Source organism: Plectrocnemia conspersa, unplaced genomic scaffold (assembly GCF_051122295.1).
Source record: "Plectrocnemia conspersa isolate PC_06_02 unplaced genomic scaffold, ASM5112229v1 ptg000009l, whole genome shotgun sequence".
NCBI classification, from domain to species: Eukaryota; Metazoa; Arthropoda; class Insecta; order Trichoptera; family Polycentropodidae; genus Plectrocnemia; species Plectrocnemia conspersa.
In genome coordinates, this window is record NW_028277173.1 from 26,900,431 (window position 1) to 26,927,668 (window position 27,238).

General features: G+C 28.9%; 2 protein-coding genes across 6 annotated transcripts; both read left to right on the forward strand.

Moving 5' to 3' along the window:
• Positions 1-251: 251 nt before the first annotated feature.
• LOC148232490 (cytochrome b5-related protein-like) lies at positions 252-10,966 on the forward strand. 5 transcript variants are annotated; one of them, XM_088193543.1, is made up of 6 exons: positions 252-392; positions 3,660-3,889; positions 4,103-4,506; positions 5,940-6,131; positions 6,210-6,422; positions 10,549-10,966. In XM_088193543.1, the coding sequence occupies exons 2-6, from the start codon at positions 3,671-3,673 to the stop codon at positions 10,820-10,822; spliced, it is 1,302 nt and encodes a 433-aa protein (XP_088049669.1). In that variant the 5' UTR covers positions 252-392; positions 3,660-3,670; the 3' UTR covers positions 10,823-10,966. The 5 variants fall into 5 exon arrangements, with proteins under 5 accessions (XP_088049669.1, XP_088049670.1, XP_088049671.1 ...); XM_088193544.1 differs by having other exon boundaries at positions 3,660-3,825; positions 4,357-4,506; XM_088193545.1 differs by having other exon boundaries at positions 3,660-3,825; positions 4,363-4,506.
• A 1,475-nt stretch (positions 10,967-12,441) lies between these two features.
• LOC148232491 (cytochrome b5-related protein-like) lies at positions 12,442-19,415 on the forward strand. Its single transcript, XM_088193548.1, has 5 exons — positions 12,442-12,770; positions 15,700-16,103; positions 16,168-16,359; positions 16,425-16,649; positions 18,980-19,415. Exons 1-5 carry the CDS (start codon positions 12,555-12,557, stop codon positions 19,248-19,250), a joined length of 1,308 nt encoding a protein of 435 aa, XP_088049674.1. The 5' UTR covers positions 12,442-12,554; the 3' UTR covers positions 19,251-19,415.
• Positions 19,416-27,238: the final 7,823 nt, after the last annotated feature.

Here is a 27,238-nt window from a genome sequence, read left to right on the forward strand (position 1 = left end):
AAAAAATGCGGTTTTTATATATATATATATTTAATTTTAAAATTTATAAAAAAATAATCTTGTATTTTATTTAAAAAAATTAAAATAATGTGAACATTTTTTTATGAACTATTGTACTTAATATTAAGCATTATTGTACATTTATCATTACGTATTAGGTAAACTTGTCAAATTATGATTTGTAGTATGTAAATAAATATATAAATTTAAATTAAAAAATATATTTTTTAATGAAAAAATTTTCGGCGCATACTACATTTATTTATGTGGCGAAAAACATTTCATCATGATAATGTTTATGTGATTTTACTCAGCGTTCAATGTTTATTTTATATATTAGTGATAGAGACACTATAGTAGAAAGGTCGTCGCAGCAGCTGGATAATTTGCAGGTTAATTTTTATGTTGTTCCTTTTTGTTTTAAGAATCAGTGTTTAATATGTTTTTTTATAAGTCAGTTAATATAAGTATATATTCGGTTTATTTTGATTTAACTTCTGTACAATTGTTTTTAATGCAAATAATCTGTCAAAATTCATCGGTTTTGATATCAAAATAAAATTGATATTAAAAGTATTAATATATTCCCTTATATAATATAAGTATATTATTTAGGAACTAATTGTCTTAATTGTAAAAATATATATTTTTGTATTAATAGGTAATTTTTAAATATCCAAATCATTAAATTATTTTAAACTTGTGATAAACTCAATACAAAAATTATGAAAATAATCAGTAAATAAATTTAGCTAGGTATAATATTATTTTACTCGTACTATATGTATTGTAGATAAACATGTTTTTGTTATATGTGTATATACATATCTAATTATGACAAAAACATATAAAAAAAATTAAATTATGTGAGCCATATTAATAAATTTATAATATATGATTATAATTGTAAAAAACGGTAAATTATTGATTTTATTAAAAAAGCCAGAAAACATTAAATTGGCAGTATTTTATTAAAAAAATGGTCAGCTTAGATAATGAATAATGATTAATAATATCGTTTTTAATAATAAAATTATATGTTTTATTTTAATAAAAACATGCATATGTACATATACATACATATAAATAACAGAAATATATGTTTTATAAATGTCATTGATATAAATAATCTATTTCTGTAATATGTTTTACGCATATATATTTTTTTAACAACTATAATTAAATTGTATGCTATTTTTTTGCTAGGAAGATGGCGTTAACTGCTTTATTTAGAGAATTAAATGTTTAATTTGCATATGTATTTAGTTTTTAAAGTACATAAATCATCTTTACGTTTGTAATTTTCATGTTTTAGGATGGAATTTGTCAGTCAATAATATATAATAAATATAAATCAAGTGTCAGATGCTTAAAGTCTAGATATGTGTTTAATCGTTAGTAGCTTAAAGTAGAATAGAGTGAGAGTAGCTCATTGCAAAGAGTAAATGTCTTCTTGCGAATCTTCTAATATGCTTAATGTTACCGATTAAAGGGTATATTAATCTTCCGTTTCCTTTTGTACACTCCTGCCAGCAGAAACGTTTATTTATATTGTATATAGTGTGCCTAACCAATGGATCTGTAATCTAGTACAATGTACAGTACAAAAGCTTATTCGGTAGTCAATAATAATCATAAGACAATTGTCAACAGTTGTTGCTACTTATAAAACAATATAAAATACCCTTTTGGATTATCGAAAATGAAAAATAGCTCTAAATCGTTTTAATTCTGTCGATTCCCATGCATAATTTTTTCTTATCGGAGCGGATTTTTAGATCATCAAAGCAAAGATAAAGCCGCTGGCCGGTTAAAATAATAGAAAACAGCAAAAAAATACATTAAAATATTTTCGATCTTCCGAAAAAGTATGCATTTTTTCAAACATCTGCCACGAACACCTTCGGAAAGGTTTCTTATCTGAGTGTTTTACTACTTAATCAATTTTCCCCCATTCCTAAACCCTTATTAAAATATTTCAAAAAGTATGCATATTAAGCAGAAACTCACCTTTACTTAAGCAGTACAGATTTTAAAAATATTTATGCAAATCTCGTTTTATATAATAAAATATGTTTTATAAAATTTGTCCAGAAACGAGAATTCTTGATTTGACATTTTTCTCGATAAAAAACACTAGTGTGTGAGATACAGGAACGTAATTTAGTAAAGGCAGGTAAAGGCATTTGCTCCCCCTTGAATTTGGCCAAAAAAATCAAGTCATTTTTTAAGATAATATGAACCTTGATAAAATAAAAATATTAAAAAAAAAAACACCAAATGTGGTTGCTTTTTTTTAATTTTTGGATTGCCCCCCTTTCTGAAAAAAGCGGTAAAGACGTCAAAGAAAATCTAAAAATACAGTATTTTTTAAAATACGTAATTTCAGTAAAATAAATCTGAATACATACAGCGGTAAATATGTTAAATAAATATATAATAGTTTAACCAGTATGTACATATATTATATCTGGCAAGTTATATTTTCACTAGCGAAGTCCAAATCTATTTTATTAGTAGATATATATTTCTTCTAGTAAAAATATAATTTAACTAATGAGCGCTGGTGCAATTATATGCTGCTCTATAATGCATATAAAACTCAATTTGATTTGCTGCTTAGACCCAAACCTAACCTAATGAAAGCTTTAGAACTGTTATTAGGTCAAGTCTAAAATACAAGCTAAGCTTACTCATCTCTCAGGAGAAAATAAGAGGAAGAAGAAGTACAGATGTCTATCATATTGCCCCATAGCTTACACTATGTTTTAAAAATATTGTGTATTCAAACATAATTAATAAGTATACTATGCAGAAATCTTAAATTCTCTCGCTTCTATCATTTCTTATTATTTGCTTAAGCATATTATGGTTATTATTAAAATCAATTAGATCAGCCTGTATTTGAACCAGGATAATAATTTTTATTATTGAAATAAATCGAGAAATAAAAAAGGCCAACGTTAATTTAAACCAAATTAAAATATTTTTTATGGCAAATATATTGATCAGTTTATTACACTAAGAGTTCATACGTAAAGAAACAACTATCCGCATAGGTAAATATTTTAAAATGTCTGGTATTACATTTTTGGTGACACTTATTTTTGAAGGACGTGTAGCATGTATCAAAGGTTTTAGGAAAACTGATCCTGGAAAGCGGGATGGCGATATCTCAACTCTTTCTTTAAAAAAGGTAAACACGAGAGAGAGCAAATAGAGCAGCTGAAGACACGTTACAAAGTAGTCACATTTGCGGTGTGTCGGCAAAAGGCGGATACGTTGAAACAGGGAACGCCAACCATTTGTTAGCGGAAATTGTGTTTTGTTTTTTTAAGAAAAAGTACTAAGCAACCAAAAATGGAATGACAAACTGAAAGTATGTAAATCCATAAACTATCGACTTTAATTCTATGATAATGATAGACATAGCTTTTTTAATAAAAAGTAAAAAGGAGGCAGAAGTTATAAAATTTTTATATACAGAGCTATAGAAAGTAGCATGGTGTCTCGAAGCTAAATTAATAATAATTTCCTAAAATGTATGAAGCACAATGACCGACATTGAATTTTATCTGTTCCTTATCTTATAATAATACATATTTTTTATTTTTAAACTAATCAATGTTTTTCTACAATAATATACTTAATGTATTCAGATCTATCAAAGATGGATCAAAAATCGCCGTACCAACACCAAACGAGTTTTCCTGAAATTTCTTATCCTTCGCTAAGAGACACGCCTTTACAAATTGGGAAACACTGGTTAGACGGAAAGGTTTTGGATGATGGCGCCGAAGGCTTGTGGAGAGTACACGATAAACTGTATGACTTTACCTCATTCATTAAGAGGCATCCTGGTGGTGAATTTTGGTTAAGGACAACTAAAGTAAGTATATATATATATATATATATATATATATATATATATATATATATATATATATATATATATATATATATATATATATATATATATATATATATATATATATATATATATATATATATATATATATATATATATATATATATATATATATATATATAGTCATTATTAACTTTAATTGATAATATAAATATATATACAATTTATATGCAGGGTACAGATATAACTGAAGCGTTCGAATCTCATCACATAACGACTATTCCCGAGTCTTTGCTCTCAAAGTTCTTCATAAGAAATGCAGTGACGAAACGACACTCTCCTTTCACGTTTGAAACGGATGGATTTTATAGGACATTGAAGGGTAGGATCAGAGAGGAGCTATCGAGAATACCCAAAGGAGTGGAATGGAAATCAAAAAGAATTATTGAAGCATTGGCAATGGGAATGTTCGCCTGTTCCATTTTAAGTTGTAGATCTGAACATTTTATAACAAAGATACTATGGTGTACCGTGGCGGCTCTGCTTATGTGTTGGACGAGCGTAGCTGCTCACAATTTTCTGCACCAAAGGGACAATTGGAGAATGTATTTTTATAATTTTTCATTTACTCCGTCAAGGTAAGGCATACAAAATTTTATTCAATTTTATTGCTGATTTATAAAAGTGGATAAACTTTCAACAATAAGTATATATATAAAGAAAATAAAAATAAAAATATTTCTGGATGTTTCAAATAAATATCTATAAATATTATACAGCCTTCTCAGTATAGAATAAACTATTATATTAAAAAGTCTTAAAAAATTAAATAAACATAAAATATGTTATTATCTTATACTCGAATGAGAAAGCAAATACGCATGAGTTTTAAAAAGTCGCAATTAATATTGTTAAGCAACGAATTTAAAAATACATAATAACGAGCATTAAAAACTAGAGTCAAGATAATCGCATAAAACACACAAAATTTGTTATTATCTTATACTCGAAAGAGAAAGCAAATACGCATTGAGCTTTACAAAAAACGTATTTGACAACTCACAATAATGACGAATAAAAATTTTATATCTAACTACAGTATTTGCATAAAATATATAAATTTATATATTATTAAAATATATATCATGAAAAATCGAATAAATTAACTACAGTATTAGCATAAAAATCACACATAAACAGAACTCGCAATTAATATTATTCAGTAACAAATTTAAAAAGAGCTAAGGTAATTGCATAAAGCTCTTATAATGTTTTGCTATTTTAGATTAGAAAAAAATGTTCTTTACAAAAGACGCAATTAATATGATTGAGCAACGAATTAAAAACAAACGCTAACAATCTAATAAATTTAATTATTATTTATTATAAAGAGAAAGCAATTACGCATAGAGATTTTGAAGCAATATAATGTCCACAATATAATAAACAAATTGAGCTAAAATACTTAAAAGAGAAAGCAATAACGCATGAAGCTTTCCAAAATATGTAATATGCATTGTAGTGCAAAGAATTTGAAAGCACAATATTATACCAATAGAATATAAATTTCTTATATAAATGGTATTACATGTAAAAATAAAACAATTTCATAAAAGTTGCAAAATAGGGTGATCATTTTTTATTTTAAATAAATAAATCTACTAATATTGCTAAAGTATACTTAAATGTTTTTTTAATATATAAAAAGCAAGAGTAACTAATTATAAAAAAAATGTAAATATTATAAATTATAATTTTGCTGTTGTATTATATTTTCCGATTTTTTGTTGGATTTTAAAATTAGAAATTGCCTTATTACATTTTTTAAAATTAGCTTATATTTTACTAACATTTTCACGTAATTCATAAAATTGCTCACAGCGTTAAAATTTGAACTGAAAAAGCTCAAAAGTAAATGGATGCTAATTAATTGATAATTAAACGCAAGAATAAATTTATTGTTAATTATGTAATGAAATATTATTAAATTGAATATATCATTATATTATATTAGATACGTACATAAATTTGCCAAAGTACTACAAAGGATTGATCCTAAATCTGATTACAGGGAAATGAGAATCACACACGCATTATCCCATCACCAATATCCGAACACCTTGCTGGATTACGAGATCACATCTTTCGAACCATTCTTTCGATGGTTGCCAAGAGAATCTAAAAGTCTATTCGACAGATATGCTCCAAGACTATACGCCTTACCTTTGTACCTATTCATTTTTGATAATCAGATAGTTAAATTGTAAGTATGATTAATATAATATTTTTTATTTTTAATAGAAAAAATATTATTATAATGTAATCTAATTTATAATTACAGATTTTTAAATCCAATATATGATTCAAGTCATTGGGAGGATTTCGTACCGTTGACTTTACCAATGGCTATGTATTCCATTGGAAGATCAGACTTTTTCGAAGTGATTAAAATGTGGGCTATCATTTGGCATTTGGCTAGTTTCTTCTTTTACATGATTGCCTTGAACGCTGCGCATCATCATCCAGATATATTCCACGATGGAGACACTCCTAGGTATTTATATTAATTTTGGTAATAACATTAAAAATATTAATTAGGAATTTTAGAATAAATAAATTAATAATGGTATTATATTGGTTTAAGACTTTGCTAAGTAGTATGTATACTTAGTAGTATGATTTGGTCGATTGTTAAATAAAAACTATAAATACTATTTCATACCACATAAATGTCACTTAGATATATTGTAATTGATGTGATTTTAATAATTGGATTGGCTGTAGGATTTTATTATTATTATAATAATAATTTTAGACTTATGTATTTACGATGTTCTGCTAATAGTTTTACGATCTTATAAAAAAAAGCAAAATTAAATTTTGGATGACAAATATACTAATGGTTGATAAAATTAGTCAATCTGTATTTTAAGAAGTCTTACATATCCGTCATTTAACCGAATCGAACCTTTTATAAGATGAGTCTTATGTGATCAAGTGCTTTATGTAAATTCTTTCTTTTATGACTTTTAACATAATTTTTTAAGAGTGACCCATTGAGCTAATAGGTCTGAAGTCGCTGCATATATTCGAATTATTATTTACAGTCGTGAAGTACTTTTCCGGAGAATTAAATTTTTTTGGATAAGATGTTAAAGTTTTCCTCGTTCTGAATTGAATTAAAAACTGGTATCGACACAGGTAAGATTGATTTATTGCTCTTTGACATTTTTATAGCATATTCTACCTCACACTTTAAACCTGCGGTCCCGTTTAAAGTTTATCCTCATTTTTATGACTTCTCTAAGGTTCTCTAAATAATAATTTTAAACGCTTGTCAATTTATTTTTTCATTCAGGTTAAGTAATATGTTTCCCTTTGTGTCTTTAAGAATTGTAATTTTTTATATTATTGCTTCTTTAAATTTTTATGTAATTTAAATTCTTCGCGTTTTTGTTGTAAATTATATCTACATATATTTGCATTTTTTATTCACCTAATTTTCTTTGTATTCTGTTTTTTTTCAATAGAAGACGATTGTATTCTGAATGATTTATGTTTTTTAATTTTCTAGAATTGTACATTAGCAATAATATTTCCTCCACAGTTAAAACATATCCACTTGAATCATCTTTGCTTTTACATTATCTCATTTTTTAATTTATTTTATTACTTATTTCTCTATATATTGATCAATACAATTTTGATTTAATTTATTTGCAAATTTAAGTTGTATTTTATTCTCCTTTAAAAGCTGTAGATCCAATTTTATTAAGGTCAATGATTTTTTATACTATTAACCTTTGTTTTTATATATCATACGATATAAAGGATTTTTTGCTGATTTTGTAAGCTATCAAAATATCTTTTTCATTAATAGAAAATCGATTTGGTTACGTAAATAGAATTGCAATTTAACGGCGAAGTTCATATACATATATTATATAAAGTATTTTTTTTTCGTAATTCAAAGAGTCCGTTTCTTTATTTACTTTTGCATTAAATCAACTTTAATTATTATATATTCATGTCGTATTTTTATTTTACCTAATTACATTTATCGATAAATATAGAGGATAAATTGGTATTATATTGACATTAATCGGATTTCCTAGTAGTATATTTAATGTTTTTATATGCGCCATGATGGGCAATATACAAACAAGAATTTTATAATCAAATAAAAATGAATAAATAATAAAAAATAATAGATAAGCGTCATTCTACATAAATTTTTCCTGTTTATCATAGCAATCACCTGAAACATTATTGTGTTTGATAAGCTTGTTGAGAAGCCGGATGGCTCGTACAAGAGGAGAATTACTAAGCGCTAAACGGGAAGAATAAGGGACGCGATCGCAATTCTCTTGAGCACTTTAAAGCTCGCAAATACCGCCCCTTAGCAACTTAAAAAAGTGCTTTATTGAGTATTATTATTCCAATTCAATTTATATTTTAGGCTTGGAGTGCCAGAAAGCAAACTCTAGTCTACTATAAATGTAAAAAAAAAACGGGTTTTTACATTTATTTATACACATTTTGCGGATGCGTTATTATGAAAACAGGTAAATTTGCAGCAAATAATCAATCGCATAACAAATATAACGTAATAGCTTAAAACGTAAAAATAAGTTAAGTATATTACTCAATTGCGCAGTAAAATAGATTTAAAAATAAATATATGTTAACTGCATATCAAAATTAAGAAATTCTGCTGAAACTGTAGTTGAAGCTCAAAAACTATATCCACCAAAATTTTTTTATGAAAATAAGGATTTTACTGATTTATTTTTTAATTTTTAACATCATGGAAAATACAAAAAGCAGTTTGACATGAATTATTATTCAATTAACACCGGTTGTCGTCAAAATGAATTGTAACTATTATATATAAGCATTGTTAATCATAATATCTGCAGTAAAAGTAATTTAGAATTCTACTATAATAGCTAAACGCAAGCTTTTTCATTAAAAATATCAATCGCGTCTCTTAATATCAAAAGATCTCAATAAAACTATATCATGGCTGAGCCATTAAACTGGTGTATGATAAAGAAAGTCAGGATATTCGGCTTGCATTTATGATTAAAAAATCACGAAAATAACGACGGATATTAAATTAACTCTAGCAAGACTGGTTCGATAACATAATTATTTGAGATATTTCCCACAAAGTACCTGCTGGTGAATAATACAATGAATAAACATCTTACATTTTTTAAAGGCTCATAAAATTTAATTGGCTATTGATGTTACTCTCAATGTGCTCAACCTAGAATTATACAGATTAAAATATACATATTTTCCGGGGAACATTTATTCTGCTGTCACAATCAAACACGATTTTATTGATTTACCATTGGTAAATAGCTGTACTTTAGTAACAACTTATTTTATTTTATTTTTATTTTTGGAGAAAATACGTTAAAACGTTTTTTTTTTTTTTTTTTTTTTAAATTTAGCCTTATTATCGTCCATATTAAACATAATATTTTGTCATATAATTTCACAACAAAATAATTAGCACTTTACTTTAATTTTAAAGCACGACATTCGAAATTCGCTAGTCTCATATTTTTGGCTTTGACCGTAACATAATTAATATCAAGGATGTCAAATTATGACTTTGTAACGTTACAGCGAAATTCAAAGCAATAGGAGCACCACATACGATCATATTTCGTAAATTTTCAATTTGATGGTTAGTCATTTTAATATAACGCATTTTTTTTTAAATTTTAAAGAGTTTCTGAAGTAAATCTATTTCTAGTTCACGGGGTAGGAATAAATAAAATAAGACGCTGTGCATCGACAGATTGTCGACACCGTCCTTAACAACTTCAAAAAGTACTTCATTGAATATACGCTACGTTGAGAATGCAATAAAATAAAACCCATCGTTCTTAGCAAAAAGCATTGGGATATAAATACAGATACAACTCGTATTCTCTATCTATTTAAATTTTATTTAAAAGCAATTAACATATATTTGAAAATGCTATGTTCTAGCGTATCGTACAGAACGCGAATAAGCAATAAATTGTTTAAGAGACACGCGCTCCGCATAGCGAAACTGAGCATCCTCGACTTAATGAACACACAAAATCGTTATCCTTGCTAAAATATCGTTCATAAGCCATTGACAAAAAAATTCTGTTTAAAACAAGCCTGAATAATTGCGAAAGAGAGTGGGCTAGTTGATCTCCTCCTATTTACCCGATCATATATAGGCGTGACGCTACCGTAGAAAGCCCACGAATTTTTTTTCCGACTTTAAATATATGAGAGTTTAGCTCGTACTTGAATCCAGCGGAGCTTACGCTGAATCGACGCATACGATCTTGCTCAGCTAAACAGCCACCTCTAATGCTCAAGAATTTAGATCGATCAACAAGATTGTGTGTCCGATCACTTGGTATACAAGAGTGTATACCAAGTGATATTAACTAACAATTATTAAAGAATGTCGTATTTAATCCTTTAATAATAAATTTGAGGATCACCCTAATGCGAATAAGTATATGTATGTTTCATTAACTTTGCGTTAAGATAAACTAGCATTTAATTTATATATTATAGAATTTTTTGCTAAAAATACAGTGATATTTATGTCATTAAAATATGCTTTCTAATAAATAATATTTTAAGCAAGATTAATCTTTATTTTTATCTTTTCACAGCAAAGACAAAGACTGGGGCTTGCACCAGCTGCACGCCGTTATGGATAGGGTCGAAATTAACAATTCTTATTTTGCTGTCCTGACACATTTCGGGGAGCACGGTTTGCATCATTTGTTTCCTACTTTGGACCATGCAGTTTTACCACATTTGCACAAAGTGTTTGGCGACACGTGTAGGGAATTCGCGACGGAACTCAGAATGACCACTCAGTTTGAGTTGGTAATTGGACAGTTTCAACAGATTTCCAGAACTCAACGAAAAACAAAAACATAACAATCAAGGTTATCTGTTTGACATTCGCGTTGGTTAGATTTTAAAATATTTTAACCAAAGTCCAATTGTTGACTTTTATCGTAAGCGATAACACTGTACTTTTATGATAAATTATGAATGAATAAATACATTTACATTGACAAATCCTATTTATTTATTGTAAAAAGTCCGTCATTAGAATAATGCGTTACAACCATGTAAACACAATCAACACCTATAAATAAGTCGGGAGACACTAGACTAAAATAAATGTATGTAAATCAGTGACATATTTTATATATAATAAAAATTATTAATATATGTTACTATGCATATTCATACGCGAAATTAGTAAAATCTAGAAAAACCTAATCTAGGGTTATCAATCGGAATTTAATTAGATAAAAACCACTCATTCCAATCTCTTAGACACGATAGATATTTAAAGCTTTATTGTCTACCAATATCATAGAGAGTCGAGGAAAAGTAAGATCGTTGATCTCTTCCCCTTTCCCTGAACGCTGGGGCTAGATAATTTTGTTGTAATAGAAAAGGCGATTTTTTAAATACGGTTAAGAAGCACTACTCTAAAATATTATTCCTGGAAATGACAAACTATGCCATATTTTTGAATAATAAAAATAATATATAAGTATTGATGTTAAAATTAAAATAAAATAAATTTTGCGAATCTGTAAGAAAAGCACAATAATATTTTAATCTTAAAATGTTATTTTATATTTAAATATTAAAGTGATTTTTGGCTCACTCTGTATTATTTCATTATTAAACATAATTATTTATATTTAAAACATAAAGTATTTTGTAGCAAATTTAGTGATTACATTTAGCTCCCAGTCATACAAACTAATGTATTATATGTTCCTTGCATTTGCGAAACGGCGTTTTAGCGGTCTGGATTAAAGGAACGTTCGACAAAGAATCCAGCGGCGTAACGCCTTGTCAAAAATAAAGCAAAAATAATGCGTACTTATAAAAAAAATATTTCATGTAGTAAGTTGTAAAACTATCATTATTGTTAGGTTTATACAACTCAAAGCAAACGCACCTATTAAAATAGCTAGAATAGACTAATCAAACTTTTGTCAGAAATGACAAAGATCCCATTTTTTATTTATTGCAAATCTTCCGTTGCAACATAACACATGCTAGCCCAATGCGTCACAGAAAGTTAAGCATAATCAACAACTACCCACTAAGTATTGAGACACTATATTTTAAACCAAAACCTGAATTTTATTTATAAATATAATTTTACTAATTAATAACTAATTGGTATCACTGTGTATGATTTAATTACATTTCATTTTAAATATTCATTACAGTACTCATCTATGAGATTAGGAAAATCGAGGAAAACCTCATATTTAATGACCGTTCATATCCGATAAATATGTTGAAAACACATTTTTCATTCTATTTATAAACCATGCTTAAAGCAATTTTCGCATAAACAATTTTTTAATAAAATATTAAAAGACATTTGAGCAACAACATAAATCATCTTACCTAACACAATAAATTAGATAATAGCATGCTAAATTGTAAACCATTAAATAATGTACTTTTTTTTATGTTTATGAGTAATCACTATGATTGTTGCGGTGTTAGGTTATATCAGTCATGGAACACTGATCGCCAGCGACGATCGTGTTTCAAACACTCTGTGAATTAACATAGATTACCATAATACAGATTAGTTATAAATAAAAAGTGGGTTAAATAAGTGACTATGACTCCAAAAGTCGATCAAGATGAAGTCAGCTTTCCAGAAATCAGCTATCCTGCAGCTAGAGACTCAAATTTCAAGAGTCCTCATGTTTGGTTGCAAGGAAGAACCATGGACGATGGAGCAGAGGGCTTGTGGAGAATTGAAAATAAAATATACGATTTCAGCGAATTCTCTAAGGTACATCCTGGTGGTTCGCAATGGCTCAGAATGTCTAAAGTGAGTATTTAAATTATACACAATTAACTAAAAATTAATTAAAAATAAACCATAACCTATGACCTCGATTGTTAACGGCAAAGATCAAGGACATTAGATTTTAAATGGTTGTGACATTCGATACTAGTCTAAGTGGAACCAGTTTTATAACGTAACCATAATCTTGTTTTAATTATTTACTAAGCTATTCGAAGAATACACATGATGATTTATAATTAATATGTATTTATATGGCATTTTTTATATGAAACTAGTGTGTAAATAAAAAAATCGGTCTATCATTATCGCATATAGATACGAAGTGCATGAGCACTTATTATCTTTTTTTTTTTAAGTTAATGACTATATAATTTATTTTATTTAAGATAACATTGTTAAAAATATTATTACAATGCACTACTATCTTTTTTATTATGTAAAATTTGTAATGATTTAATATAATTTATCATATTGATATTTTTTATTTATATACAAATATTATGTTGATGAATACCTGAACATAATAATTTACATATTTAATTGAATTGTCAATGCTGCATAAAAATTGAAGCACCAGTACTTAGTTTTGCTCGATGGAAAACTATTTTGGGATGCAAATATTTTTTTTAATGCAAAAAGAGTAAAAATATATAACTATAATATTTAGAATAAAGTTTGAAAATATGCGATATTTTTTTATTTAATTGTGCAATTTGTAGTTGTGAAATTATCATGAAAAATATTTTTACAATTGTGACATTAATGTTTTGAATATTAGTACATCAGTAGCAAATTCAAAAAATCGTTCTGAAAAAGAGTTAAAATTAACTGTTATTTGTCATAATAAAAAGTCAACGTTTTAAAAGCTTATAATTAAAAAAAATTAAATCCGGATATATTATTGAAATGCAGGAAAATAAATTATAAAATATATGTAATAAATAGTTTTAATATAGAACAAAAAATATTGTTAGTAATATATTAGCTAATATTAATTAATTGTATTAGAAATTAAGTTTGATTCTCAACAACATTTTATATCAGTCTTTATTAATCGATTAACCGATAGCTATATATAAGTTATGAAAAATATTAAATAAAACATATTATTTGTATCATCTTAAATTATGTACACATACATATGTACCTTAGCATACGTCTAAATTTATTGTCTGTCAATATATTTAGAAATATGTTAAAGATTTTGTACAGTAAATATAGATGTAAAAAATATCGAATTTTTATTTGATACAATACGCGATATTGTATCAAATAAATAAAAATTGGAAATTGGAAAAATACGTATCTTAAAGCATAAGTTACACACATATATATAATATAAATCTCTCGTAGTAATCAAAGATCATAAATCTGAATATTCGTATATACAATTTATTCAATATTAAAAATGATTTTCATTTAGATCCTATTATATATAAACAAATATAGTATAAATCTAATGAAATTAAATATAAAAATGCTAAATATCAATATGTAACTAAAATTAAGTAATTTATTTAATAAGATTTTTTTTAAATAATCACATAAATAAGTTGATAAGCTTCGCTAATTGGATCCTAATATTTTTTAGTATTGACCCAATATATAGTTTATACATATGTAGAAAAAAATTACGAACTTAAATCAAAGCTTGAAATAAATATATTAATTAAATTACTATTTAATTTGCTATTAAAATTATATTTTATTGTGAAACGTGAAAGATATTATAATTTAGTAATTAGATTTTAATACATTTTTAGATCTCTTTCGCATTTTTTTTTGCATATGGAAGCCTGCTTAAAGTACTATCGGAAAAAATATAAATTTATAAATTTTAAACTTTTAACTCGTTTAAATTTTGACTTAACCCAAAAAAAATCTAAATTTTGCGAAAAAAATGACTTATGTTTTTAGCTGTATCTCGGTTCGTGTGCTTACGTGTTCGTGTACTTAAAAATGACTTACGTTTTTAGCTGTATCTCTGGTTCGTTCCTCTTTAGATATTAAATTAAAGTTACAAAAGTGCAATTTTTAATAAATAATAATGGATAAGTTTTTAATAAGAAATAATTGTGTTTTTCTGACTATAACAACTGATTTACATTGACTCTATTATTAATTTTTTAGTATTAGAAGATATGATTATATTTATCAACATCGTTTTTCTCTCTCTGGATCAATATTACTACAAAAGTGATATTGCTCTGCTAACATTTTATTATTAAGAAGCTTAAGAATTAATTTAAAGATTTAAAATTAACTATATATTAATTTATTTAAAAATAAATATTTTCTGAATATTATTAAAATATAAAATATGCGTATAATAAATAAAACAAGTCCATAAAACTTTGAACTGAAAGAGTACGTTAAAGTCAAATTAAATGTTAAATAGATAGAGGAAATTAACTATAAATATAAATTCGTGTTCTTTCCAATCGATATTGTGGTATATTTTATGAAACAGTTAATATGGAAAGTAATTTAAATGTAATAAGATAAGCAAATAAAATCAATAAGACATTAAGTAGTTGTTAAATTAAATAATAGTACATAAAAAAACAACATTTGTACTACTTTAGCTTGTTTTAAAAATAATTTTAAAACAATTTTCAACAAAAATTACATAAATTTTCTGATTTCGAACAACAGGTTTCTGGTAATCCATAGAAACCTTAAACTGAAATTTTTCTTAAAAAATAGTTAATAAATTCACGTTTAAAATAAATAACCATGAGTTAATAAATAAAAGTGTAAAACGAAAACTTAATAAACTATTTTATTAATATTGAAAATAATCGTTTTTTGGGACATTCTGTATCGGATTCAATAGAGAATTCCCCAATGCTAAACTGCTACATGCACAAATTTCCGAATAATCATATTTTAATTATCGACGTAATATATATATATATATATATATAAATTCCGCGGTATTTGCTTACAGGGAATCGACATAACCGAAGCCTTTGAGTCGCATCATATCAGTGGAATCCCCGAGAGGATGTTGGACAAATATTTTGTACGAAATGCGACCGCAAAGAGAAATTCTCCCTTCACGTTCAAGGAGGACGGTTTTTACAAAACACTCAAGAGGAGAGTAAGGGAGGAGCTGAAAACGATACCGAAAGACTTGAGAGAAAAATCGAAGAGGATTATGGAGGGAATAACGATAGTAATGTTTGCATTCTCCATAGCCGCTTGCAACGTCCATGATATTTGGATGAGAGGTATCTTGTGCTTATTAGCAGGATTATTCATGTCTTGGTGTATGACGTGTGGACACAACTTTTTGCACCAGAAAGATAATTGGAGGATGTACTTGTTCAATTTCTCTTTGCTATCTACCAGGTAATATTTATTTAATAGCTTATATATATTTTTCAGTAATCAAACAATCAAAAAATAATTCTAGAGAGTTTAGAGTCACGCATGCATTATCGCATCACATGTTTCCCAACACATTGAAAGACGTTGAGATGGAATTTCTAGAACCAATGTTTCAATGGCTACCTAGAAAATCTAAATCTAAACTAGCTAGATATGGACCAGCATTATATGGATTAATTGTATATGTATTCATATTCGATTTTGCTCTTGCATTTAGGTATATATTACTATCACCTTATTTTATATGTGAGCATCTTTCTAATGACATCAATTGTCTTTTAGAATAGCCGCTATTTTCTTATATAAAGATTTGTCTTACGATAACCTTGAAGATTTGGTTCCCCTTCTTTTACCAACGATTATGTACTATGCAAGCGATTCTACACTTCTAGAGACTATAGTCGTATGGTTGATTATATGTCATATATGCAGCTTCATCACCAGTTTGATCAACTTGAATGCGGCACATCATCATCCAGATATATTCCACGATGGAGATACGCCAAAGTGAGTTTAATGTTCAATTATAATATATATATATATTGGTTTCTAGAAAAATATTTTTGGTTTATAGACTAAATTTTTTTCTGCAAAATTTCGTGCAAAAAAATTGTGTCTTTTTAACCAGAAGTAAAGCCAATACAGCTAATATAGAGATTGCAATACCGGTATTGGGGCAAAAATCGACATTCGTTACTACTGGTATTACCGAATATTTTTTTCCCTCAAATCTGTACATTTTATTTACTGAAAAAGATTTGCTTGAGAATAAAATAATGCTCAATGTAAAAATATATCATGCATTAATTATAGATAAAATTTAATTTATGCTACTTAATAAGTATACCAGAGACACAAAAATATTGCGATATTATAAAATAAATCATAAATGTGCAATAATTAAAATTGCATTATAAAAATTAATCACATAAATCTGTTTTTTTAAGAAAAAATACTATTTTGTACGAACTCCTTTCTCATTAGTTTCTTTCAGTAAATCCTAAGTAATAAAAATAGTAAGAAATATAGGAATATATTTTATTAAAATAAAAAGACCCCTGGTATAAAAACTTAGGAGGCATTCAGAAGCTGTCGATTAAAGACGTCTCAAAAGAAAAATATCTGGCATTCGTATTTTTAAAAATATTTTTTCCGACAATATAGTAAATGGGAAATAAATGAGACTAAAAGTCGTTTTATTGATTTTTATTGGTACTTATATATAACACAATAAAGGATCAGCGTATAAAGTATTTTTAGAAGTACCTGAATGTACGGAAGATTGTTTAAAAGCGTCTTATTATTTAAAACACACAATGCATTAGCAGATAAACGGACAATTTATTATATTTTCTAAAAAACATAAAATCGACAATGGTTATAACACTTTTGCATCCTTGAATTTTTTCATAAAATTCGCAAGCATCTATCAACATTCAACAATATATTACAGCATAAACTTAGCAATAAAGCATTCAGTTTTGATATATTTAATTAATAAACAATATAAATAATAATGATACCGTTATTACTTGTAATACCGGTATTGACTGATTTTTCTCTCGGTAATACAGGCTTTGAAAATACTGGTAATATTGCAAACCCTAACCAGATATGAAAGTGTCTGATTTTTTCGGAATTTTAAGGGTCATCTTGGTCGATTCTGCGTAGCTCTACTTGATGCAAATATGACTGGAATCTTGTTATTTTAAGTCAAAAGTGTTTATTTTATAAACATATACATGACAGTATATGTATATTTTTTATTAAATCTTTCATTGTACCCTGACAGGCGTAAACCCAATGCGTTACAATGGGGTAAATCTGTACTAACTAAGTAAATCAATCAGATATACTGAATACCTACAAGTAAGTATTAACCAGGAATCAGTGATAATAATACTAATAATTATAATTTATAACCAATGCAGTTGGGGCCGTTTTTTTTATAAAAGCACATTTTTTTATAAATAAAAATTCAAGTCCCGCTGCCGGGGCTCGAACCCACAGCCTCAGACGTTACGGACTACGCTATTCCGTCTTTAAATATAATATAGAGAAATATAGATGCCAAAATCAGGCGGTGGAGTTAAATTGCCAGGTCTTGGAAGTCAGAGAGTCCTCGCTAGAGTGTCGAGTCGTATTATTGTCGGCTGTGATTTCAAGAAGGAACTGAGATATTGGATGTGTTATCTTATCTGGATAATCTGCTGATGTGTCTCGTATCAATGCAGTGTCTTGTCCGTTTTCTTGCGTTTCAAAAAAGTGTCACATTTTTCAAAATGTTGGTTCGGAAAAGCTTTGGTAAATCACAGATAAGGATGTTTGGGGCCAATTGCATTGCTTCTTAGACACACCAACAAAATGTATTTACGCTTAAAAAATAAAATGCTCCAGATAGCCACTCCGAAGAACACCACCCACTCAGTACATTATAAAGGTGTTTCATTGAGTACACACTTCATAGAGAATAGAATAAATTGTATTTCAAAGCTAAGATACAATTACGATTACGATCTGTATTAAGGTAAAAATATCTGAAGAATTTACAATCTATATTTTCTAACAAAAAGACGACTAACACAGCATCATATACGTATATAAAAATATAGACATTGCATTAAAACTATACGTTTGTAAATTTATATTATATGCGGACGTAACTTTAAAATATCAGACACTATTTACTTTATGAACGATAGTTTCAACTTTCCTATATCTCGGGTAATCCTCACACAAGGAGAGTGCACGGATTTTACGACACTCTCAGTTAGTTGCCAAACTAACGTGGTATAGATTTAACAACATCGTGACTACTAAAAACTTGTTATTTTCAGGAAAGACCGAGACTGGGGCGTGTACCAACTGAACGCTGTCATGGACAGGGTCGACATTAACGGCTCGCTGTTTAAGGTGCTGACAAACTTCGGAGACCATGGGTTGCACCACCTGTTTCCAGCCCTGGACCACGCGTATCATCCAGAACTTTATCCGGTGTTTGAAAAAACGTGCCGTGAATTCAACACAGAGTTGAAAATGTCCAACGCCCTCGCCATGTTCTTGGGTTCGTACAGGCAGCTGGCCAGGACCGAGTGCAAAAAAGTTTAGTGAAAAGTGCAAAGCTGGTTACACGTACACGTAGAAAAATTTCGGTTTTCACTGTTCGAAAATAAACATGCTTGCGGCAAAGTTTAGTTTAAGAAAAACAAGAATGCGGCATGCATTACATACACGCGTGCAAAAGTGCAGCTCTAAAATGTAAGCGCATAAAAATAGTATTAATAAATAATTAAAAAAATATTTTTTTATTTTGACTAACCTTTGTAATACATTGACACACTTGAACCATTTTGTATATGTAGTGGTATTAATTTATAATTCGACAAAGAACTCTTAGCCATTAAAAATATTTTAATCGTTTCTATTTGTAAATCTAATTTTTACTCTGAATAGTTTAGCTTTTTATGCTGTAGCAAATTCGAATCGTTTGACGAATAGTTTTAATCCCTCTATCGCAGTGGTTCTTAACCGGGGGTGCCCGCACCTCTGGGGGTGCGGGAAGGTATATTGGAGGTGCGGGAGAAGCCCGTAACAATATAAATTATTAAATATCATTTATTAAATTTTTGATAATAAAATAATTGAAAACTACAGTACTTACCACAATAACGCGAAAGTCGGAGCGCGTTATTGGGGCATTGAAGCTCGTACAAAAACTGGGGTTATGGGTTTTTCGCAAAAAAAAATACGTGAATGAAATATTTCGTTGCTATGCATGAGATCACCGACACATACATAGGCAGTCGTTGATCATTGTTACATCGGGCGCGTATTGGCAAAATGTGCCGATCACTAGCACACTCGAGGACATAATAAGTGCGAACGAGTTAGGTAGATCTCTCCAACAAAAGATAGTGATGCTGGAGGACCATCAGTAGCTCCAGACCGGGAAACCAACCGCGGTCGTCCATCGGGGCGACCCAGGATACTGGAAGCGGACCATCGGCCCTGTCTATGGGAAACATGTGCTCAAGTGCTAGGGTCGCTAATGAGCCGAATTTGGCTTACACACGACCTGAGGAAGCGGGTAAGAGCACCCGGGGACTGTCGTCCTCCTTTCTTACTCTCTACCTAAGTCTACTATTGTTTCTGTGTCATCGGCAGTTTGTCGAGAAACCTCTTGAAACTAACACGTTTACGCATTTAAACATCCGATTATGAACATTACTACCTATTTAATACATTATTAATTGGTCAGTGACTCAAGCCGAATAGGATACATTGATAATATAAACGTAAGAATTTTTCTCACTAATTTGAAATAATATTTTGCTAATTTTTTTTAAACGTTATTTCTAAATAATTTAATTGATTATAGTGAACCCTACTATATAAAAAAATGCCAATAGAACGACAAGTATGCTGCTTATGGATTCACTTGTAAAACAGAAAAATATGGTACGCAACAACCTAAATGCATCTTATGTTCCATAATATTTTCAAACTGCAATCTCAAACCATCAAAGTTATTAGAGCATTTCAACCATCTGCATGGTGGTGAAGGTGTGCATAGCATGAACAGTTTCAAGTAAAAAAAGGCTCGATTTGATACCAGTGGTACTATCTTAAAATTATGCGAGCCAGAAATTCAAAAGCCCTTGTTAGAAGCGTCCTATCAAGTGGCATATCTGTGTGCAAAGAAAAGAAAACCTCACACGATCGCTGAGGAATTAATAAAACCCTGTGCATTAATAATAGCTAAAACTGTATTAGATTCTGATATAATTCGATCGCGAATTCAAGATTTCAGTGAAGATATTTTACTGCAAATAATAAGACATAAAAGTCAGTCCACTAAAAGTAAGCATACAACTTGATAAGTCAACTGATGTTGATAATTGCAGCCAGCTTTTGGTATTTGTGCGATATGTAAAAGAAATGATATAAGAATTTCTATTTTGTGAGCCACTGGAGTTGACTTCGAGAAGAATTGATGTTTTCAATTATATCAAAGATTTTTTTCTAAAATATCAATTACCAATAAATATTATTGTCTCAATATGCACTGATGGGGCCCCAGCAATGTTAGGCAAAAATTCCGGATTTTTTTCACACATGAAAAGAGAATTACCGCAAGTTACAATAACGTATTGCATGTTGCATCATCATGCACTTGCGTTAAAAGCTTTGCCAGAAAGTTTAAATCAACACCTAATTACTGCAAATAATATAGTAAAATATATCCGTGAACGACCGCTAAATCATCACAATTTTCATGCCTTTTGTGAAGAAATCGGTGCTGCTCATACCGTGCTTCTATATCACACCGAAATACGATGGCTCTATACAGGCCGCATGCTTAACAGAGTTTTTTAATTGCGTGAAGAAATTATTCAGTTCATGACTAGTTAAAACTGTGATTTAGTAAATGATTTTGAGAGTAAGGATACAATTCTGAGACTAGCCTACTTAACATATATATTTAGTTAATTTAATGAATTGAACATATCAATCCAAGGATTTTATAAAAAGAATATGATAATAGCTAGTGAAAAATTATCCTTATTTATTGGAAAACTAGAAATTTGGATACGTCGAGTTGAAAACGGGAATTTTGCAAGCTTTCCCTTGCTTGATTCAATTGTTGTGGAAAATGAAAAAAATACAATTATACCTGACATTGAAATACATTTGAAACGATTGAGCGAATCATTCAATGGATATTTTTCTACTAGAAATATTATCAAAACTCAGAGATGGATACTGGATCCATTTCTATATAACCTAAATTCGATTTATGATAGTGATTTAAAAAAAGACGATCATTTTGAAATGCGAGACAATGGACATATTCAAATGGAATTTGAACAATTAGAATTACAACAATTCTGGTGTACAGTTAGAATGTTATCCACAGTTGGCGAAAGAAGCATTGCAGTCACTTCTACCATTTGCCACCACTATCTGTGGATTTTCATCGCTTTTGCGTATAAAAACTAAAGCGAGAAATCGCTTAAATGCAAATGATGATTTACGCGTGTCTCTTTAAAAAAAAGACTCGCTTCACAAATATTATAATGAACAAGCAACAGCGGCGTATCTATTGATAAAAATAATATTGTTTTGTATTTGATATATAAAATTAATTTTTTTTTAAATAAACAATAAATTTCGCAAAAAATGTATTTTTCTAAATTAAAAATCGAAGCACATTTTTCAATGGGGTGCGGAGACCAATTTTCAGATTCAAGGGGGTGCGGCTCACTTAAAAGGTTAAGAAACACTGCTCTATCGCAATCCCACCTTCCATTCATTCAGTGATTTCCTCATTATACATTTTTCACATATATAATAGACTTTGAGATAATATATAACCATATATTGAAAGGATTTCGAGAGAGTAATTTGATGTTGGTTATATGATATAAAAATATGTTTAAAACATATTTATAAAGTTTATGAACATATTCATAATTATCATTCTAGGCTGTATAGAATTGTATTAAAATAATATAAACACCGAATAAAAATCAAGCAGCGAATAAGAGAACATCTATTATGTATGCGGATGTTGTAGCCGATGGGATTTCTTGATTGATGCTGTCGGTGGGCGGATCGGGCGGATTTGTATCAATACAATTACCTTAATTTGATCTGTATTTATTTAACGAAAGGTACTCGTTGTAATTATGCAATCTCCGAAATTATTTGTTACGCTTATTGCAGCTTCTTCGAGTAGAAGCAAATGCTAATTCAGTATCTCTGTCAAATGCAAAAGCTAACCACTGGTCGCTATTATGACGAGCGAGTTGAGAGAAGAAAAGGTTTAGGAAGAAGTTTAGCAATCTTCCTCGAGGGTAGCCATCCATTAAAGCGGTGGCTTAACGACTTAAGATAGCGTTAGTGGTCGGTGGCGTCTCGTTTCCGCTATCTTCACCAGTAATCTATTATCGAAAGTTAAATTATTTAATACATTTTCCCCATTATCGACGTCAGTTAAGCGGACGATCGAGAGAGATTATTTCATTTAAGCGCTTCTCGATCTAAAACTTGTATATTAAACCTTAAGGGAGTAGTAAAAGGAGTCGATAATTGACAAGAATGATATACTGTGAGTATATAATTGATGGCTTTTCAGATAATCTAATCGATTAAGATTATTACCTAAAGTTTAAATGCCAAACTTTTATTTAACCGTGTGACATTAGCTTTTCATCGGATTAATTTATTTTATAAATATAACAGTGTAAGACTTATGCTTCTTTCTGTAAATAAATAACTTGAATTATATTTTTAATGATACAATATACGAGTCTATGTCAAATAAAAACTATTAAACGAAAAAAGTTTGTTGTTTTTTTTTCAAAGAATTATTTCGGTTTTACCAAAAAAGCGTAAAGTTATTTATTGCTATTTTTCTGGCTAGTGATAGTAACCCAGAGAGTATTTACTTTCTGCTTCAAATATCTGCATTATAGATGTTTTCAGAAGTAAAGCTATTTCGGAACTTATAGTCCATTAATTATTAGAACAAACCGCAAAAATAAAATTAATAAGGGTTTCCTAAATGGAATAAAAAAACACATTCGTGCATTAATAAATAAATTATAATATCAAGTCTTTTTTATTTTCGGTTTATGTTATATATTATATACATGTTTAGTTGAAAAATTTTGATGTAAAAAATAGCTATTAAGCTAAATTAATTAATAATAATAACACTTGCTAGAGTGACAGACATGCATCACCATATACAATTATTATGTTTTGATTTAACGGATTTTACTACATGAAAAGAGGATGATTTCAATTTGAAACGTGTAAAAAGTATGATGAAAATTTTAAGCTACTGCTGTGCCTTCGTGTCGTATGCTTGAATTTTTTACTGCTTGTCTGTCACTTTTTCACTATTGTAACAATGGCGACAAAAGTTTGGCTTAGCAAGATATTAGTTTAAAGTCGGATTAGCGTAGTCTGTAAGGTCTAGACTTGAAACCTACAGGCCGTGGGTTCGAGTCACGGTAGCAGACGCAAATTTTCTTGTATATTTTACAAATTATTTCTTTTAAAGTCAAAAAATTTCTAGCACAAATATAATATGAAAAATTTTTTTAGTCAAAAATTTTCAACTAAAAAATAAAAGACAAAAATATAATAAAGAGTAAAAAATATTTTATAATTTGAAAGATATTCAATCATTGCAATCTTAATTTTTACTATTAGATGTAACTGAATCTTTAAGCTAAATTCAAATTTGTGTAGTTCTAATTTAAGAATTAGATTTTTAACAAAAGTGTGTATTTGTAAAAATATAATTCTTATTTTCATGTATAAATATTTATTTTCAAGTCGAAAAACTTCTAACAAAAATATTTTATGAAAATTTTTTTTTGAGACAAAATTTTTTTAAGCAAAAAATTTTGAATTACACAAATAAATATTGATCTTTATTTTACCAGCTAAACAATAAACTAAATCTGAACTCATATTGATTTTTATAAATAAAATATATACGTCATTAAAAAGAGAAATAACCATAATTTTGTCTGAAGTGTAAATCAAAATTTGTGCAATAAACTGTAATAACTTTAAAATTAACGTCTGATGAATTATCCGTTTGGCGCTAATGGTTTAAGTTTAACCTAATTCTTAATCCTTTCAACGCCAGCGACTAATTAGCAAGAGCGTACGGTGAGATACATTCTTTTTCGCTCGCTCGCGCGTTATGTGACGAGAGTGAGTGAGAGATAAGGGCGTGCGTTACATGCGTTCCACGCATCCACTTCTTCTCACTCACTCTCGTCACTTAACGCACGAGCGAGCGAAAGAAAATGTATCTCACCGTACGCGACTACTAAATACTGAGTCACCTGTTATTTCTCTTCATGCGTCAGTATTTTTTTTGAAAATAAATATAAAATACTTGGTTCACTAATAAAAAATGTTAGAATAATATTCTTAAGGAATTAAAAAAATGTAAATAATTGATTAATTTGTTTAAAAAAAATACCAACACGTGACTGCGTTTAAGTGGTTAAAAGGGGCAGCTTAGCTGTTAAGTTATACTGACGGTTTATCTACATCTTAAATATATATTTGCCAAACCACGAAAAAAGCATATTTTTTGTTAAACAATAAACATTTTTTCATGTGCAATTGCGTTTTAAAATCTATTTATATTTGCATTATAAATAAAAGGAGCAGAACATTGCCTTCAAAAGCGCCAAACAATAAACGTTATTATTTAAAGGGACAGATTGTAGTTTTTACGTGGCTCCGTTTGTGTTAAGATTTATTTGAAAATTACAGTTAAATTTATTGCTTTTTGAACGTTTAAAAAATATTTGACATAAAAGGAAATATTCAACAAATGTAAATTAGTTGCAGTAAATTTAAGAAAGAAGCAAAAAAACAACGAAAAAGCAACAACAGCTTCTTTGACATTTTTTTGCAACTTAAAACAAAACGCGTTATTCGAAATCTATGATGCGTGACAAACACGGTAAACACGACCTTACTATTCCGGCACTGGAAGCCGGCTGACAAGTCACAACTTGCTTAAACTTGACACTGACTATCTCAACGGATCAGACTATCAGACTTATTACTTCAAATAAAAATTCATTCACCGTATTTTTTTATCACACATCGTATATACATTTACACACTTGTCATTATTTATTTACATGAGATGTATAAATGTTACAGTGAATGTCAATTTTTTGGCTTAGCTATTTTTTCACTAGTGAAGTTCAAATGCATTTTCACCAATATATATATCACTACTAGCGTGAATATTATTGAACTGATAGGTGCTAGTGAAATTAAATGTTGCACTAAAATGTCTATGAAACTTATTTAGACAGTTGCGAAACGTTCAAACGCAAACCTAGCGAAAGTTCCAAAATTAAATACAGTTTTAGAACATTCATTCAAGTCTAAAATATGAACTTACCAACTCAACTCTCAGGGGAAAATAAGCAGAAGAAAAAAATAAATGCTTTACAATTTTTGATAGCTATTTACCGATATTACTACGGATTTCTGATTGGTCAAAGTGTATTCAAACCGAATTTTGGTCAATAGGAGGGCGCAAAAAACAATTATCACTTCACAGAAGGCAAAAATTCTTTGTTTATAAAAAAAATAATGTTTATATAACCTCATAGGTACCTATGAGAATCTGTATGTTTCTATGTATCTTAAAAACATATGTATATGACATGGAAAAAATAATTAAATTTTTAAACCATTGTGAGGGTCTTAGATGCCAGAATATTTGAGGCGCATTTCATAGCTGTTTTTGCTGTCGTGCATGGCTAATTAAGTGGTACTGAGAAAACGCGATTATATTGTTGCTTAAGGGTGGCAATTAGCCGCCATGCTTAAGGTCATATGATGTATTCTTTTAATTATATTTTTACAAAATATTTAAAATCTAATCCTCTACATATTGTAAAGTGTTTGGTACATCACTTGAAATATGCATTTGATATTGAACAGCATAAGAAAATTTTTCTTATAATATATATCTAGCTTCTGGAGCTTCACTTTATGCCATGTATGCATTATGCAAACCCGCCGGTTGAATGCTCATTCTATAGTCAAAACACACATCCACATAGACACAAGCATAGTAGTACGTCTGGATATTCCAAAAGCAATTAAATTATACGTTCCTCCTGAACATATTCCTGATAGAAAACGTCAATTACGTCAGTGTCTGATGTAGTGGCTCGGCGCACCTTTACGCAGGTATCGTCGTACCAAATCTAAATGGATTGCCTGTGGGAGTAGACGTATTATAGAAGACGACTGGAGCCTTGCACTTACCGGTGGTGGAGCTACGAGAGGAGAGGACGTCATAAAATGTGCCGTTTAGGAAAAACCACGGCAAGTTATAATAAAAACGTACGAGTATGGCGCTCGTTGGAGTACCAACCGAGAGCGATTTGGGGTAATGAAATTCGAATTGTTGGCTTGCTGGGAAAAACCATAATCGTCCATTTTCATGATGCGAAAATTAAATTAGAGTTATTATCTAACATCAATGGAAAGGGGGCTTTATCGATACCACTGTTTCTTAACTATAGATT